The sequence below is a fragment of the Prinia subflava genome, chromosome 2 (genome assembly GCF_021018805.1).
Source record: "Prinia subflava isolate CZ2003 ecotype Zambia chromosome 2, Cam_Psub_1.2, whole genome shotgun sequence".
Taxonomy (NCBI): domain Eukaryota; kingdom Metazoa; phylum Chordata; class Aves; order Passeriformes; family Cisticolidae; genus Prinia; species Prinia subflava.
In genome coordinates this window covers 44548624-44566245 of record NC_086248.1, presented here as the reverse complement: position 1 = coordinate 44566245, position 17622 = coordinate 44548624, and the positions used below count along the sequence as shown (strand labels likewise).

The 17622-nt window shown below is 43.3% G+C and overlaps 1 protein-coding gene across 5 annotated transcripts in view; it reads right to left on the bottom strand.

Moving 5' to 3' along the window:
- SOBP (sine oculis binding protein homolog) overlaps nucleotides 1–14359 on the bottom strand; it is a 112067-nt gene extending 97708 nt beyond the window's left edge. For 3 of the 5 annotated variants that reach the window (XM_063389746.1, XM_063389747.1, XM_063389745.1), the window contains exons 1-3: nucleotides 14199–14359; nucleotides 4870–5008; nucleotides 2840–3025 (exon numbers count right to left, since the gene is read on the bottom strand). In XM_063389746.1, the coding sequence (XP_063245816.1) occupies nucleotides 2840–3025; nucleotides 4870–5008; nucleotides 14199–14294 (421 nt within the window). In that variant the 5' untranslated portion in view covers nucleotides 14295–14359. The other 2 variants (XM_063389748.1, XM_063389749.1) reach the window with 2 other exon arrangements.
- Between the last annotated feature and the right edge of the window lie 3263 nt (nucleotides 14360–17622).

Genomic DNA, 17622 nt, shown 5'->3' with positions numbered 1-17622 from the left:
CTTTATTGAATCTTATCAGCAAAATTATTCAACTAATAATTCAATGGATCTGCTTATCCCCTTCAGACCATTACACTCCCATCCAAATGAATACCTCAGCCTGTCTCTCTGACACCTCTTTATTCATGCTGAGCCTTCTGTTCAAGATCAATACAGCAAGAATTAAAGTCTTAATAATTTCTCCCTGAGTGCTCACTCCACATTATTTGCTCAATAAGAATGGACTGCACCATCTTTCCTGTCCTTCAGGTTCGTGATTTAGGGATCATTTTCCCCTAAATGCCCTGTGGGCACTCCCTTTTGAGCTATACAGAAGTCTTATAGATTTTTCTCCTGTACAAAATCTAAAAGCTTTCCTCGACCATTCACAAACTCTGGACACATCCTAATTTTTAGCCTCCCAGTCACTACAGTGCATTGCTACCTGGTGCTCTCTCTGGCCTGTAACTTTGCTCTCTGTGTGTCCACACAAAACATGCTGCAAAAATTTCTTTTTCTGCCAGCATTTTAACCTCAAAACTTTCTCTTGGCCTTTTTCTGCCTCTCTCTCCTGTCCCCTTCTTCATTTATCCACTCAAACTTGGATAAATGCTTTGATGTTAGTGGCAGGTCAGTCATGGCTTGTCTGTCCCCCATGCTGAAAATGTCGACCTTCACCTTGTTAATTAATGATGTGAGTCTAATCGTTTGCCTGCTCAAGTCAAAGAAGCACCTTTGTGCTGTTTCCAAAGGCATTCCCCTATGCTTGCGAGGGACTCCAAGAAAACATCCCCAGAGTTACTCCTGTCTGGCTCTGTATCACTCTGAAGTTCTCTGCTTTGATGTGGTGCCCACAAAGCGGTGTCAGAGCGCAGTGCCAAGACCACTGCTTGCACACTGGCTCCCCTGGCGCCTTTGTGCTCCCTTTCCTGCCAGTGTTTCTTGCCAGGCTCTTTCGGGGTGATCATGGCTCGGGCACCTACGCCCTAAGATAAAACAAAACCATTACTACCCATGCTTGCTGCAAATCCCTCAAAGGTGGTGATTCTCCTCCCCCTCCGAGTCTCCCAAGCTTTGGTCTGTAAAGCAAAGGTGAGATAAACATGTTCATCTGCTCAGAAGTCACGGTAATCTAGTGCTCATTGCCGATCACGGGATAAAGGCAGAGGAGGCAGAGATTATGCATTTGTATCTCCTGTGCAGGTACAACAACGATATTCATTGCTAATGAATTAATTAAAACCTAAAGGTGGAAAACACTTATGAAAAGCTCTCTCTCCACGTTACCCTTAGAGGTACATTTGAACACAGGGATCATATGTTGTAGGTGGACAGTCAAAGAACAGAAGGCAGTTGACTTGGCCAAGATTCCCTTGTGCCCACTTAACTACTGTTGCAGTAATTTGTTTTTCTACTTCATAGTTCAATCTCCTCCTGCTTATTTGGTGTCATAAAAATCCAGCAACTGTGGCAATTTGCACAATGCACGCTATAGCCTTGTGTTCACATACCACAAATTCAGCATTCTGGATTCATTTGTGACTCAGATTGGAGGGGAAAATAGCTTGGGATGGCACAAGCCCTTGATTAAAGCTTTAGGGCCAAATCAACAACAGCTGAGGATCCAGCCCATATGGCCTGAGATCTTTAGCTGTGTAAAGGCTGCAGGAATGGGCCCAAATAGCTTTGGTAATTAGCAAATATCATATAAAATAGATTGAAAGTCTTTGGCAAGGAGCGTGTATTGAGTAACATTCGAAAATTATTCATAGCATATTATATACTTCTTTAGAGATAAAACTTGATGGCATAACAATAATTTAGGAGGGGCAACTGTAGTCTATTACACGACCAACAACAGGGAAACACTTTCTTGGATCAATCAGTATTTTACAGTAACATTCAGACAATGTTGTGAAGGACAGACATGACCATCCAACACCTGGGACCTGATCCTACAAGCAGTTCTGCCTCTGCAGAAGCACCCTGGCACCTGCTGCCATCTCTTCAGCCCTGTGTGTGGAGAGCTGATGTTCTTGGGTAGGAGTTGCATGTCACCCTGTACCCCTCAGTGCCTTGGTCACTCGAGAGCAACCACAGCAACACCCCGGGACGTCCAAGGAAGCAGAACTCAGCCTGCTCCTATATGGATTCACCAATTTTCACACCATGTGGAGCAGTAAACAATAACACAACAATTAATCACCCTGGTGTAGCCATAAGAGCTCCTTTCACAGATTACAGTAAGCAGCATGCAGAGGGGAATAAATCATTTTTCATGCAAACTCTGAGGAATGGCATGTTAGAAAACCACTCCTGATAAAAACCTAATGAAAATGCAAAACATCTCAGTGCAGTCTCCTGGGTAGAGTCAAGATCATATTAAACCCTTGAGAGACAGTGGTCAGGGATTTCAATGGGAATCAAGAGACAGTTTTCCCAATATGAGCTTGTTAACCTGATATAAAGACATGATACTGATTTGATGGCTTTGTCTCTTTCACTGTTTCTTTCATGCAGCCTTTTTTTAATTTAATAATCTTTCATTAATTTAATTAAAGGCTTTATTCACCAGAACAATTTTTTTTTTTTTTACTAAAAGCAAATGCTGTTGAAGTGCTGAGAGCATAATCCAGCATGAGAAGTGTCACAAACAATGCCAGTTTGTTGTCATTGCATTTGCAGGAGTTTTTCAAGAATACTAAAGTGACTAAAGCCATTCTGTCGCTCATTTTTAAAGTTCACTGTGACTGGATTTTAGTCATTTTGAAATCAGCCCTCTTGCTAAGACACCGTGATCCAGTGATCCCAGGACGTTGTCAATAACAGTAACCATTTTTACACGTTCATTGGGATTTACCTGCTGGTGGCTTTATGAAAGGTGGTGGAATTAATGGGACAATAATAGGTACATTCCCATGATCCTTCGACCCTGCTGGTGAGTCTGATAATCCATTTCCTGTGGCAAGCCCTGGGTAGCTTGGGTTTATATTGTACGGTGAAATAACACTGTCCTCAGGTAATTTTGGTTTTGGCAAAGAATTTTCTGTAAAACACAAAGAACACATTGTACAGTATGACATAAATTTATTAAATACCCCTACATACTTTCACCAATCTCTTCATTAAATTACTTACCTCAATACAAGAATAGTGCACAAAAACCCCAGGCATTTTCCTTTTTAAAGAAATTGACACTTTCCAGTAATCTACAGAAGTGCTCCATTTTTTTTTCCAAATTAAACTCACACTTTCTTTTAGCAGAAGGTAAAAAGTGGAATTATTTTGTCATGCATAGCCTTAGCATGCCTGATTTAGTCAATGGCATCCTATTCTTGTACTTCATTTCTACTGTTTGCATGGTGATCGCACTTGGTGTGCTGTGACCTCACCAGTACAAGGAGTATGAACTGAAGAATAAAAGAATTCCTATTCTCTATAAATAATATGAGTAGTAGTAATGAAAGGAATTTAAAGAAAGGAACAAAATATTGAAATCACAGTGAAGTGTGCATAAAATGATGACAGTTATTATTCTAATTCTTTAATCCCACATCACCACAGGATTCTTACTTGTAGGAATTTCTCTAATATATCTCAGCCATGGGACTCACTCTTCTCCCATCTCTCAGAACAAGAAATGTGCTTTTTCCCCTCCCAAAAATTGCATACACTAAAAATTTCTACCTGTCACAGGCATTCAACATCTATGGTAGATAAAACATATGATTTGTATCACGTGCCTATTAAAAAAGTATGCCACAAATTTCATCAAGCATAGACTGGAGTCAGTAATCATCCACTAAAAGATGTATTTATTAAAACAGAAATAAATTAAGTGCATTACTACACAGGCACGAGTTTCGTCAAAGGTAGCTTAATGACATTACGTTTTCAATGAAAGATAAATATTGATCACCAACATTGTTATAGAACTAACAAGCTGCAAACATTCAATTTTAACACAATTAGGTTGTTTCACCCTACCTCTAATTTTCCCCCCTTTTTCTAGCCATCTGTCCCTCAGCACTGCTCTCTCTGGTGTCAGTACTCATTGCAACACTCACTGAACACAGTGCTGCTGCTGGCTATTGGAAAGAAAACCCAAACACTGCAGTCCATGAACAGCGAAAAGTAGCACCCCAAGTGCATCAAAGCTGCTGGAATTTCCTCTCTTTACCTCACCTTTGAGGAACTCCTATTGGATAAGTCAAGATGCAGCAATTTTCTACTCTTCTCCTTACTCTGATGACAAGCCCCTATCTATTCCCTGAGACTGAGGAGTCAGAAGGCAAAACTGAAGGACTGAACAAACCAATAGGCTCTCATCCTTTACATGTTGAATCACAAAGACTCAGCAATGTCTCAAACAAACTCCATCCACAGAAAATTTCTACCACAGTGCAGAAGACAGTATAATACAAACATGGATGAAAAGCCTTTTGTGAACATTCCCACTTGTTCTTACATGTGTGAATATTCCAGTTTACAATCTTTCAATATTTTAGAAAGTTGTAGGCCAACCAGCCATAGTATGGGAAGCAAAAGGGTCTGTTAAGGCCACCCTGATAAAAAAGTACTCCCTCCCTTCTCCATTTGTGAGTAGTTTATTGATACCACAGGCACATGGCTTTCAACCAACACACGAAAGGCTTTATTTGTGAAGATATATATCAATATGTAACAATATATCAATACACCAACAGCAAATTTGTTAAGTGACTTTCCTCGTACCTACTGGCTTCCCTGTACCACAAGGTACTCTCAGATATTTTTATGTAAAGCAACCAAGACACAAGCAGCAGAACATGCTTTGCAATCAACACCAACCAGACAGGTTGAGCTATTAATCCTTCTCTAAGTGAACACAGAAACATGAAGTCTCGTTACCTTTGAGAACAGAAATGTGCTGGCGGCTTTCCCCATCTGCTGAGTAGTTCCTGAATTCAATATCTTCTCCATCTTTCAGTTCTACCTTATCATAACCATACCAGCCAAGGAGCTCATTCATAGTGTTTTCAGCAAAGTTCTGAAAGAGAAAAATTACCTACTTATTTATGTAATCAATATCCATTTGGAAGGAAGGGAGGACTGCATAAATCGAACCCTATCTGTGCTACATGAGGAAGTGTCAGGTTTGGCCCACCTCCTCCAAGACTAATGTTCATTTCATAACTCAAGTACATAAAGTGAAATGCATTTAAATCTCCGACTGGCACATGTAATTATGACAGAAACTCATATGTCTGTAATTTAAAGAAAATGAAAAGGAGAGTTATTTATGACTTTTGCTCTGACATTCAATGTCAGAAATATTTTAACATACACTCCTCACACAAACTTGTCTGTGTTGCCATAAAATATTTAAGACTGCAACAAGAGAATAACAGAAAACGAGGATTTTTTTTTCAACCAGCAGTTAATCAATCTTACTGCGTTACAGTCTTTTCAGCTGGAGCAGGTCACTGACACAATTACAGTTCCTTGAGGTGCCCATGAACCAAATCAAATAAAATCAAAACAGACGTTTTTTCTCAGTTATAAGCCCTTGCATAGTTGAAGCACTTAAGGATTCTTCACTGTGAAAGCATTCTACCATCATTTTTCATACAAACATTTCTTTAAGAAAACCTTTCTCAATTTTGCAGTATTTATTTTGAAAGCAATTTCCAAGCGGCTGCGTGGTTACATTTTATGTTTGTATGGAAATGCGAAGTATGGAACATGACTGTCATAACCCTCAATTTCTATTAAAAATATGTCCTTTAGGTCATGAGGCAAAAATATTTCTGTAGAAAATGCTCATTACTGGGCCAGGAGATTGAGTGGAGTAAGTTAAGAAATCTGCAGCCAGGCAACAAAGCTTTCTGAAACCAAATAGTGCAACAGAGCTCTACAGCTTATGGATTTAGGAAACTACCAAAGGAAACCAGCTAATGAATTATTGCGATGGCTAAGATCAGTTTAAAGTAGTATGACAACTATAAGTTGAAACAAAAAGCCACACACAGAGCCTTTCTATTTGGTTTCTGCAATTTTTTTTATTAATGCTCTTCTAAAACAAATTCCAAACCTCATATTCCTCCAAGATCTTGACTTCTAAAATAATGCTTCTGATAAGCTCTGTCTCCCAGGACTTTGGCAAAGGAATAAGGAGAATACAACACCAATTCAAGACAAATGGTAAATGTCAAATTTGCAGGTTGCCAGATTTTTTCTAGTAACTGCTCTAGCTTAATTTTTGAGTGGGAGAAAGTCTAATGACAGAACACAGCAATTCTCCAGTCATTTAAACAAATAAATAAAATTAATCAGATGATAATTGTTTTTGAATTCAAATGCACAGCAGGCGCTGCGCCCCAGAACCTCGAAGTGCTGCACTGCTCCTGGCTCATTCATCACACCAGATTACATAGGTGTTCCTGTCACTCAAGGAGCGCTGTAAAGCAGCTATAAGCAACAAACACAAGCAATTTGTACCCTTCCAAGAGTATCATCTGTGCAATTATGTTACAAACACATTTCAGGATAAGAAAGCCCAAAAGAAAACCCCAGAGCAAACCCCCAAAGCATCCATTTCCTTTCGGTTTTTCCCTTTTGCATTTTCACCTCACCATCTGAAGTCACAATTCTGTGGCTGTCCTGTGCAGCCTCAAATTGCTGGAAAATATTCCATCATCCCATCTCTGCTTCTAGACTCAGCATTATAAGTTTATCTGAATTACGCCACGACAACAGTTTTCAATGAGTACTATGCAATGTAAATGTGGCTAACAACTACCTAAATCATTTGAATGATGCAGTGTTGTGTTTTAAATACTAGCAAAATGAAAAAAAAAATCTAAAAGTTTTTTTTTTTTTTTTCTTTTTTTTTTTTGGTTTGGTTTTTTTTTTAGCTTTTTAGAAAACTTTTCTCTTAGCCTTGAAGAGTCCCAATGCACTAACCCTGTTTGTAACTCATGGGAAGCCAATAACAAAATGACCTGGACATGAGGAGTCAAATCTCACCACTGCAGCTCACCCAAAATGACGTGAAAGGGCCCGTGGAGGCCCAAAGGCAAGGTCTGCCAGCTTCCCTTGCTTTGCTAAATTTCAACTACGGAGACACAGCCCTAGAGACTAATCTAGCAAGGTACAGACCAACTGACAAAGTCTTACGAATTTAATCCCCATGCAACCAAATTAATTGAGTAGCTCTAAATTTGTCTCCTGTGGATGCTTTGTGTTTTATTTGCACTGCTGATCAACTTAGACAGTGAATAATTTCTAATTGCTTGTCAAGGAATACACAAGCAAGGTTGCACATATGTTTGTTTTTTCCTGAAAATTCACGTATCTGTCCCTTCTAAATGTAGTCAAAATGATGGTTTGGTGCCATTACATGCACCAAATGATGGCATTTGTAATGGCACGAAATTTAAGTACCTTTCACATCTCATTCAAACTATCCATGATAAGTGATGCACCAAAACGAACATTCATATTGACAAAAAATACATTGGATTTCAAAATCACTCATCATAGAGATCTGACTCTTTTATAAAATGGTAAATCAATGGAGTCTTTTCTACGAATTACAGTGAGAGTACAATGAGGTGGCATGCCAGCAATAACAAAAGTAAGCACCTTTTAAACACTGATTTCCCAAAAAGAACGGCTTGGATTAAAAACAAAACAAAATAAAACAAAGCAAAACCAAGCCATTCTCCTCCATAATTTATCTTACCTACTACAATGCTGCAAGTCACCCTTAATACCATTCTCTCAGTGCCCAGCAGCTAGAGCTCCACTACACCACACTTTATTCACAGCAAACAGAAAGCATGACCCCATCCTCAGCAAGCTGTCAAGCCTAAGAAATCTTTTTTCCCACACTGACTCTCTTGCAGAGATGGGTATCCAAAGAGCAACATTACCTTCCCTGAGAATCCTGACTACAACACCCATTTGCAGAGATGTCTAAGGCCCTGACAGTGGAGATCATGCTGAAGCCGCTGCCCTGAAGCTGACCAGTATTAATTCATTGTTTTCATGTATTTTCCCCTTCTTCCATTCCAATGATAGACACAATACACATGGATTCAAGACAAGGTAACAAGATGGGATTTGCAAAGACCAGTGTGGTGGCAATAGTCAAAACACAAATGATGAGATGAGATCATTTTTCTCTGTGTGAATGCAGGGGAGGGGGAAAAGAAGATAAAGAAAAAAAATAAGAGACAAAAGCCAGTTCTTGTTGAAGATAAGGAAGGAAGAAAGCATATTAATACACAACCTGTATGTGCAGAGCAGAAGGTCACTGAAAGATATACAAGTTTCAAAGGCTTAAGTGAAAGGAAGGGTGACAATTGTAACACTGAGGCTTGAGAAAAGCAGGAATGTAGACTCAACATTGGAGCAGAAAAGCAGAAGCAGCAGTGATGACAAGAGCCAGAGGAATTGCAAGATAATAGACCTGCCAAAGACCAGGGAGAAGATGTGACAGCAGGTGTGGATGACCAGCTGGAGGATGTGCAAGGAGCTGCAATCCAAAGCTTCAGCAGGAAAAGAACAGCAGAGGCATTAAGGGAGTCCATACCTACTTTCAGACTTATTCCCCAAAAGGATGTAGAGTGTCTGCAGGATGAGGCTGCCACCCCAACCCCACAGCTGTGCCACAGGGCTGGGATGATGTGAAAGACAAGTGCAGAGAGAAAACCTTGCTCATAATCAATAAAATCTTGGGTCAGCAATCACACTGCTAAGCTGGGACCCTTACATCCACTCATCCCAAAGGGAGCCCCCCTGCAGGGACCTAAAGATTTCATTGCAAATATACAGCATGGAGCCCAACTTCAGCCAGGTGTGGAAGCAATGCTCACTCTCCTGTGCGAAAACAGAGACCAAGCCCTGGTGCCACCCACAGTGTGGGTCAGCATCACAGCTGAGAAGGAAACCACAGAAATCCCGTCCCACGTCCTTCCCTGCTGATTCTGCCATGCCGTGCACCAAGAAGACAAGCTTTCAAGACCACAGTGGAAACACCAGTCCCCTGTGCAGCTGCCTGCGCACCCAGGCAGTTGGTTAACATCCCACAGCAGCTCCTCTCCAGCTGACAGAGCACCAGCACAACTGCTGAGTGCCCCAGCACTCACTATGGCTGCGGCACAACCAGCTCATGCCTGCCAAAGAAACCAGCCCAAAAACACTCTGCTGGCCCCATCACACACCACAGCCACAGCCCTTCCTTCCCAAGAGATGGTAATTCAGCTTTTGCCCACTGCTAAGGCCCAAACCACTCATCACCACTGTGGGGCAATGTGTAATTGGTGTGTTTAACTGTTACGATTTCTCTATTCTTGTACTGCACAGAAACATCCTCCCTCCTGGAAGAGCCAGGATAACTAACTGTTGTGCTCATTGGTATTTCTATTTGAATTTGCTCCCTATTCCCCTGAAAGATGAAGAAGAGTGTGTTGACTCACTAGACTGCAGTTTCCCTCCTTTCTGAGTCTGACTTACATGCGAGGCAGTAAAAATATAATCACATTTATTCCCACTTTAGGATTCATTTCATCGTAACAGTACACCTACAGTTTGATTTTTACATCACAATGCATCATTTCCCCAAATCTTTGCTAATTAATACATTCTCGAGCTATGCCATGCGTCTCTTTCCATCTTAGATCTCTTGACTTTCCTTCTCTATGAACCTTATTCACAGGGGGCAAGGCCTGGCTTCACCAAATGAGGCCTGGCAAACACGGAGGCAGGAAACACAGGGGAGAATGAGTCTGTCAGACTCATTTTCTTCTAGGTTTTACTGCTGAATGTTTATTTCAGATCTGGGAGGAAGCATAGTGGCTCCGTTCCATTTCCCTGCCTGCATAACCCACTCAGTGCAGAGCCCCACAAATTCACTTTTCACTTTCACTGCAGCAAGGAAATAAAAACGTTTCTAGAGGCACCACACAAACTTGGATCCCTTTTTCCAGCCATCACATTCTTTGCTTGTTTATGTTGTCACCATACTGAATTCTATTAGACCTTTATGCTATCAGAAACCAAACTTCGACGATGCTTTACCTTCTTTTGTCCTCTCATGTATGCTTGGTTCTGTACAACCCACTTTGTTTGGGGAAGCACTATTTCTGCAGTGCCCTGCCAGGTGAGGCTCCCTGTGCAGACAGGCAACCCCTTCTGCAGCCATCCCACAAAAGTTCCATGCATGCTTCACAGAAAAACCTTGGTCTCCTGAAATAATACAATTGATAAAGTCTGTCTGCTTTTCCACTTTCCCAAAGATATTTTTTGCTTTTCAGGAGAGAAGGGAGGAGTTTCTTTGGAATCTTCCAAGCGCTCTGAGCAAACTGGCTTGCTCCAGGCACAGGGCTGCTACGCTTGCTGCGCCACTTCCCTCCTTCTGACAGCAGTACTTTCAAATGCCAAACAGGGACTATTTAAACACTAAACTGAAAGACATTCTGACCAGTTTACTAATAAATGATAGCAGATGGGGCTGCCCTAAGCTTTAGGCAGCAGGAACGATGCCCAATTTTAGATACAAATTAGTTATTGAGAATATTTATGGACATCAAACTCCTTGGACGCATGGAGCAGCCCTGCAAAATTACAACACAAATTAACTGCTTACCTTTCAACTGCTAGAGACACATGGATACATTTATTCATCTGTGCAGGAGAACTTCCAGTGCAATTCAGCACTGGATGTAACCTCACTTCACAGCATTGCAGGGCACCTAGCTATTCCTCCTGAGCAGCTCTGCCTCCTGGCAGCAGGATGGCAAAGGGAAATAAGCTGAGCAGAGATGGATGGGGGATCCACCACTGTGCCTAGACAAGTGCTTTCATCGTTTAAACTTCTACAAATATTTTGATCCTAAAATAGTAGTGGGTTCCCTGATGACAATAGGTTTGGATCCATGAGGTGTTCTGTTATTCACCAGCGAGTGACAAATGGCACCAAACTGAATTTCAGAATAACTACCTGCTTTTCTTCCGAGGTGCGAGGTGAATGCTACCTCTGGAAGAAAAACTGGGAAGTCTCATCTGAAGGAGGAAGGAAGACAAAAGAAAAAACAACCAGAAAATACAAAAGAGTGGCTGTAAAGGTCATAGTGTAACAAAACAGTTCCTCATGAGCATATTTTTCATTGAAAGGTAATATCAGAAAACTGTGCAGAGTCATGTACTTTTTGCATACAACATTGTATCAAATTCAAATTTGTTATAACCATCGTGTACATTAGGTTAGCGATAACAAAAACGTAACTCAATATCTGGCATACGGAAAGATCGAGCAACCTGAATATCCATCCAGTCATGTTAAAACCAAGCTGTGACACTACTGTTGGAAAACACTAAAGCAAGCAGTGAGGTGTTGTGATCCTTCTCGAGTAAATATCTGACTGTATCAAACAGCAAATCTTGAAGGAAGTCTCTGTGATGAGGTAATATTATTGCTCATTCATAGTGCCTTGAATTTACTGTACTTAAAATAGACACTTGTACCAATGGCCTATTTGTTATCCAAAGGGGGGGGAAAGAAATCACATATACACCAGTCCTTTTTCTTTCTGCTAGCAAAGGGAGGCAATTCGATCCAACGTGGGCTGAAACCTGAGTAGGTCACTGTACACCATGATAAAATTCCCCAACCCCTGAGCCAAATTTCCCTGAGGGGGCCCTCCTACTTCTACTTTACTTTCCAAGCTGACTTTTCCATTCCGTCTCTCGTCTTTTCCTCCCCTTCATCTCTTTCATTTCCCCTACCTTAAAGCCTTGATATCTGATCTGCTGCTGATACTCAGGTTACAGTTTTTACAGCTTAGGCTGTCTATTGCTGTATACATTCCTTTCTTTCTGCTCTGCTGTGATTACTTACCAGGGCTTATTTTACACTGGTCCAGATGAAAGCAGTTCAGATGAAGGGAAACAGCCTGTTTGAACATTACAGATACAAACTTACACAAGGGCACATTGTGCTCCCTCTGTCATTTCACTGCAAACATTTTGCACACTGTAACCAATTTGTTACATTACTGTATTCTCTGGGTTTATTAAGAACAACTAGACGTCTTAATTCATCAATAAAGAAAAAGGGTAAATGATCGCCACAGGATTTTAACTTTCTCAACCAGTCAAAAATTCAAACTACTTCTTCTTCCTCCCCCCTTTCTTTCCCTTCTTAGATGATAGCAGTCAACTATCCTACTAAAAATGCATAGCATATATAGACTAGTTTATGTTGAAAGGTGGGCTATGGAAGGTTCTGCCATCAGCTGTCTCACTCTCAACCAGAAATTACATGGGTTCAAAATGTCCTTTCCACACACATTCAGTTTTTAAGTCAGCTGAAATTTTGAGGTTCCTAACCTTAAGCAGTTAGTCATGATTTAAAAAGAGAAACTCTCTACATGAAGGTTAATGGCAGTGCTTAATACCAAAGCATTAGCTTAAAATTGTGTAATTTTTCTCCTTCACACAATGTTGTTTTTGTTTCCTCCTCACCCTTTCAGACAAACATCTGTTATACTGTAGAAGAACAACTATCTCCCAAACCGCTGAGTGTGCCTGCAGCCAAAGTAAACAAAACAAACCCAGAGGATCCAGCACAGTCAGCCTTTATATCCAGCCAGGATAACATTTCACATGTTTTGATTAAAATTAGCTAATTTGTAATTCTAGAACCTATGAAACTTAAAAGCTGCAATCCATATAGATGGCATTAGGCGATGCTCTGAGGGGCCAATGCCCTGTACTACAGACCTCTGCAGTCCTCTAAACTATGTGGGATTACAAAGAGCAATGACTCTCCGGTGGCTGCACAGAGCCCTCTCCGAAAATAGGATGTGTCATATATCTCACTAAGAAAGACCCCGCTCCTCTGGACTTGAAGCTACTACAGTTTTTTTTTCCAAAGAGACGCACCAACACATCGTTTTGTTCGTGCTCCTAATACTACTCTTGTCCACATTTACACTTGCAGCGCACACAGAACCACGTACACGCTCATTACACAGGCGGCAAGGAGAATGCCTGCCTTGGGCAGGAAAGGGCACCTACCGAAATCAGGGGTGTGCAGACGAGGAGAGAGGGGAGGGGACGGCGCATTCCCGTTTAATTTTATATGGGGAGATCAATGCTCCAGAAAGCAAAGATGTTTTCACTAGGCATCATGCATATTTACACACTCGCCTATATAGTGTACATACTATGTGAACGAGTGACATTTTCCAGGCTGTCTTCCACTTACAATCAGCCTTTTAATAAATGACATATTCAAATTAAATCTCAGCAGCTTTATCTCGTAGCCAGACTAAGCTGTTTTAGTCACTTTATCCGTGCATTTAACAACATAAGTTCAGCTCAAGTCTAGCAATACATCGTTAGCAACTTTGGGGAATTAGAGACATCAAACAAACACGGAAAACAGGCACAAAAATGATCCAGCCTGGAACAGCGACCTAATGATAAAAGAAGTCCCAAAATAGCGGGTTTGTGCCATCGCAGCCATCCCAACATCTGGAGCGGCCGCCAGAGCACAGCTGGAGCGGCACCGGTTCCTATCAGGCAGGACAGCCCTCCGCGCGGTAAATACACTCCATGAAAAGCAGCCCCCGGACAAGCCAGCGACACCTCTGCGCTGCCGCGAGCCGCGGAGCGCAGCGGAACGGCAGAGCAGAGGCGAGAGCAAGCAGAGACAAGGGGTCTCCGGCTGAAGTGCGAGACTGATGCACTGACGGCTCAGACCACAACGCTTCACTTTGACAATTTAATTACACAGTTGCAGCTGGCTACTGAAAAAAGGACAGAAATACAGCGTTTAAAAGGGATGCCTTTCTTTCCTAACTTTAAGGGCTTCCCAGCTACCTGAGGGGGTGGCTATAGAGAGAAAGCAAAAAAAAAAAAAAAAAAAAAAAAAAAAAAAGCAACCCACCCCCCCCCAAAAAAAACCAAAAAACCCGCTCATCATTGGCACCCGAGGAGCTTAAAAGCCCAACGAGAGTTATTTTTAAAAAATAAATAAAGATGGTCAATGAACAGGATTTGCAGCCTGTGAATTCGTCTCTGTTTGCAGCCCAGGAGGCGGAGTTGAGACACATTCAGTGCATCCTACAAAAAAAAAATGACAAGAGATCCTCTCTTATTTCATCTCCATGCTCGGAGGCGGGGGGTGCGGGGGGGACCCCGCTCCCGTCCCCATCACAGGCACCTACCTTCATCTCCTCGTTGATCTCCCGCTTCACCGGGTGAGCCGGCTTCCTGCTCCTTTTATTTTCGGGAGGTCTCCCTTCTTTCTCCATTTCTGCCATTTTTTGCGCCTACTTGGTGGTGGTGGAGATGAAATGGCTGCTGGTGCTCTGGGGGGGCCGGGAGGGGCGCGGGGGGGCGGCGGCGGCGGCTCTCAGTGGTGGCAGGCGGCGCCGCGGAGGGCCCGGGGGGAGCGCGGCGGCGGCGGCGGCGGGCGGGCGGGGGGCGCGGGCGGGCAGGGGCGCGGGTGCCCCGGCGAGTCAGCCATCTTCTGCCTCGCCGCCGGCCCGCATGGGAGCGGCGGGGCGGGCGGGCGGGAGGCAGCGCGGAGCGAGCCGGCCCCGCGCCTGCTGTGGCGCTGCTGGCGGGCTGCCGCGGAGGGGGCGGCGGAGGGAAGGGGGAGGCCGGCCCCGGACCGCCGGCGGGCGGGGCTTGCCGGCACCGAATCGGCCGCTGCTGCCCGCCATGGGAGCCGGCGAGGGGGGAGGCGCCGAGCACCGGGCGGAGCGGAGCGCGGCGGGGAGGAGGGGGCGGTGCGCGCCCGCCCCCAGCCCGGGATGGGGAGGGGGGCGCGGTGCCCCCACGAGCAGCGGAGGGGTCCGCCCGGCCTGTGCCCCCCTGCGCAGCCGACCCGACCCGACCCGATCCGACCCGTCCCGTCCGGTCCCGTCCCGTCCCCGCCGCTTTCAGCCGAGGCTCTTCCCCTGGTCGCTCCTGTTTTTCCCTTTATCTGCGGCGGGGAGGTGCGGATGAATGGTTTGGTGGGACGCGCTTCAGCCAGGAGGTGCCGGATTACAGCACACACTGTGGGCGATGCATTGATTATTCCTAGGCTCTGCTTTCCCGCTTTCCCTGGCAGTCCCTGATTACCCGACACGATACATTACGGCACGGGGGTGTCCATCTTTCCGATAGTCAAAATTGTAATCGTACGACAGGGTTTCTCATTACGACTGCGGTACACCTTAAAATGATACATTTTTTTTTATAAAAACACCCAAACCCACAGTCGAAAGATAAACTGCGTTCCGTGTGGGCACGACTCGGCTCCCCATAAAAATCTCTGTTTAGCCTGTCAAAGACGAGTTCGGTTTGCGTGCAACAATGCCTAATTTACATTCTCTGTTTCCGAAGCTTTAAATCACTGGCACTTTTTAGCATGGAAAGTTGAGCACAACTTTGTTCGTTTCGTTACTAAAATGAGCCTTGCCTGCCTGCCTACCTGTCAGAGTGATGAGAGACACGAGACACATTTTCCCCCGTGACTTTGAGAATAAGAAGAAACGGGGATTTTGCACAGCCTCAGGTGTTGGAGCATCGAGCATCAAAAGATGAGACAGCAAGCAGACTGACCCTGTAAAATCCTAGAGCACATCCGCAGTGGTAAGGTCACGGCCACTGCGAGGCAAAGGTGCTGCCACTCCCCTCGCTGCCTGAAAGAATCGGGCAGATGTTGAGAAAAATGCCGCCCTGATCCATCGATTGTTTTTCTCAGAGCAGCAGGACCTCGCAGAGACTGTCGAGAAGGCTCTGCTGACAGCAGAGTTGCAGGAGTTCAGCCGCAGCAGGGCTCCTGCTGTGGGCTCGGTCCGTTCCGTGAGCCACCAAGCAGCAAGCATGAGAAGAAACCAAGGGGTTTTTTTTTTCTGGCTTGCAGTATTTTAAAATATGGTGATTTCTCAAACTTGTGGAAACTGACTTGTGACTACAGGTAACCTTCAAAGGACGGTGCTTAGCAGGGAGGTTCCCCTCCTCCTGTGCCCCACCACCAGCAACCTATGTTTTATCATATTCTATTACAAACAAATCAGTACAGTTGAGCTCTCATTAAGTACAGGAGATATTCCCAGAATCACAGTGGAGATATTCCCAGAATCTCAGTGTACTCTTTCACACAATAAGAATAAGACAGACAGGGGAAGTTGCTTTTAAACACAATCTCACATGGCTCTTTGAAACCTTTGGCTGGAAAAAGCCAGCCAACCTCAGATGCCTATTCTGCTTTGAACAGCCACCACCTTGCTGATACATTTATTCATTCTAATGAAAAAAGACAAAACTAGTACTTGTATTAGACATATCACTAGTTTCTCTGTAGAGCCAATGGAAGAGTTCTAAGGAAAACCTTAAAACTTCTGCTAAACAGAGTATTGCCTCAAATGGTTCCTGTTCAGTGAAACATCAGAGGACTACTTCTCAACACTTACTGTGTGTATTGTAATAAAGCACTGGCACTGTTTCATTAAGCACTGCATAAATTTAACAGCCTTGAGTTGACAATCTGACAAAAAGATTAATCTCAAACTCCCAGCATAAACAGAACTTCCTTTAATGTTAGAAGATACTTTGGGGAAGGTGTTTGTAAGCCTAGGTGATGTGAATTGACTACAGCAGGTTACAGTGAGTAGACCAGAATGAATTTTCTTCAGGATCAAGTCTGTCATTCCGGTTTTCCTGACTAGCATCTGAAGGTTTGGCTGCAAATTGAAGCACTTCCCACCCCTCTTGCTACCAGTGCTGAATGCTGATTCTCACTTCTTGATCACCAAAAGTAACGGCATTCAGCTGGGGTTTTTCACAGTATTTTTCTCAATGCTTTTGAGTGGAGAAGTGAACTTATTTCTCCTGACAGTAGGTTCGTTTTCTCAGCTACTTCTGGTAAGCTCTTTAAAAAGAACCTCCAGTCCCCCAGTACCTTGTCAACCACCAGATGAAAGCTACAGTCTTAAAACATACCATGTTAAGTCTTACCAGTCTTAAAACATAACATGTTTTTCATGGTATTTAATGTAGGACTGGAATGGATACAAAAGTTCTACCTCTCTGTGTCCTAATAATACCATCTGACAGCAGGCTATTTCTGCAACTGTCACGATTCCTACTTTTCTAGAGCTGTTATTACCTTTATATGTTGCATATTATTACACTGCATATTCTCGGGAAGTTGTTCTTCTAGTGACAGCATATGGACGACCATCAACTGTCAACACAGAAGTTCATGCATTTAGAGTGCTCAGACGTTATCTGACACACATCGGAGGTACCGAAATAAGGTTTGGAAACCATCTAATTGTTCCACTTGTTACTAAGGGGGAGGGAGGGGCTAACAAAAGGAACGCTTTCAGGTTTTAGTGGTAACTCGTGAATTCAAAAGGGGAGGCAGAATATCAGAATCTGTGGGAGCCACACATTTGTCAGCCATACAATGGCATTGATCTGAACATCTCCAAAAAGTTATGAGAAAATAAATCTGCTATTTACATTACAGGTACCCTAAGATTAAACACATTTACTGAACTGTGGCAGCAGCACATATTTTTGGTATAAAACCCTGTATTTTCGGTAAAGAATCCTGGTTCTGTAGTTCTCAATATGGATTCTGCAATCCAA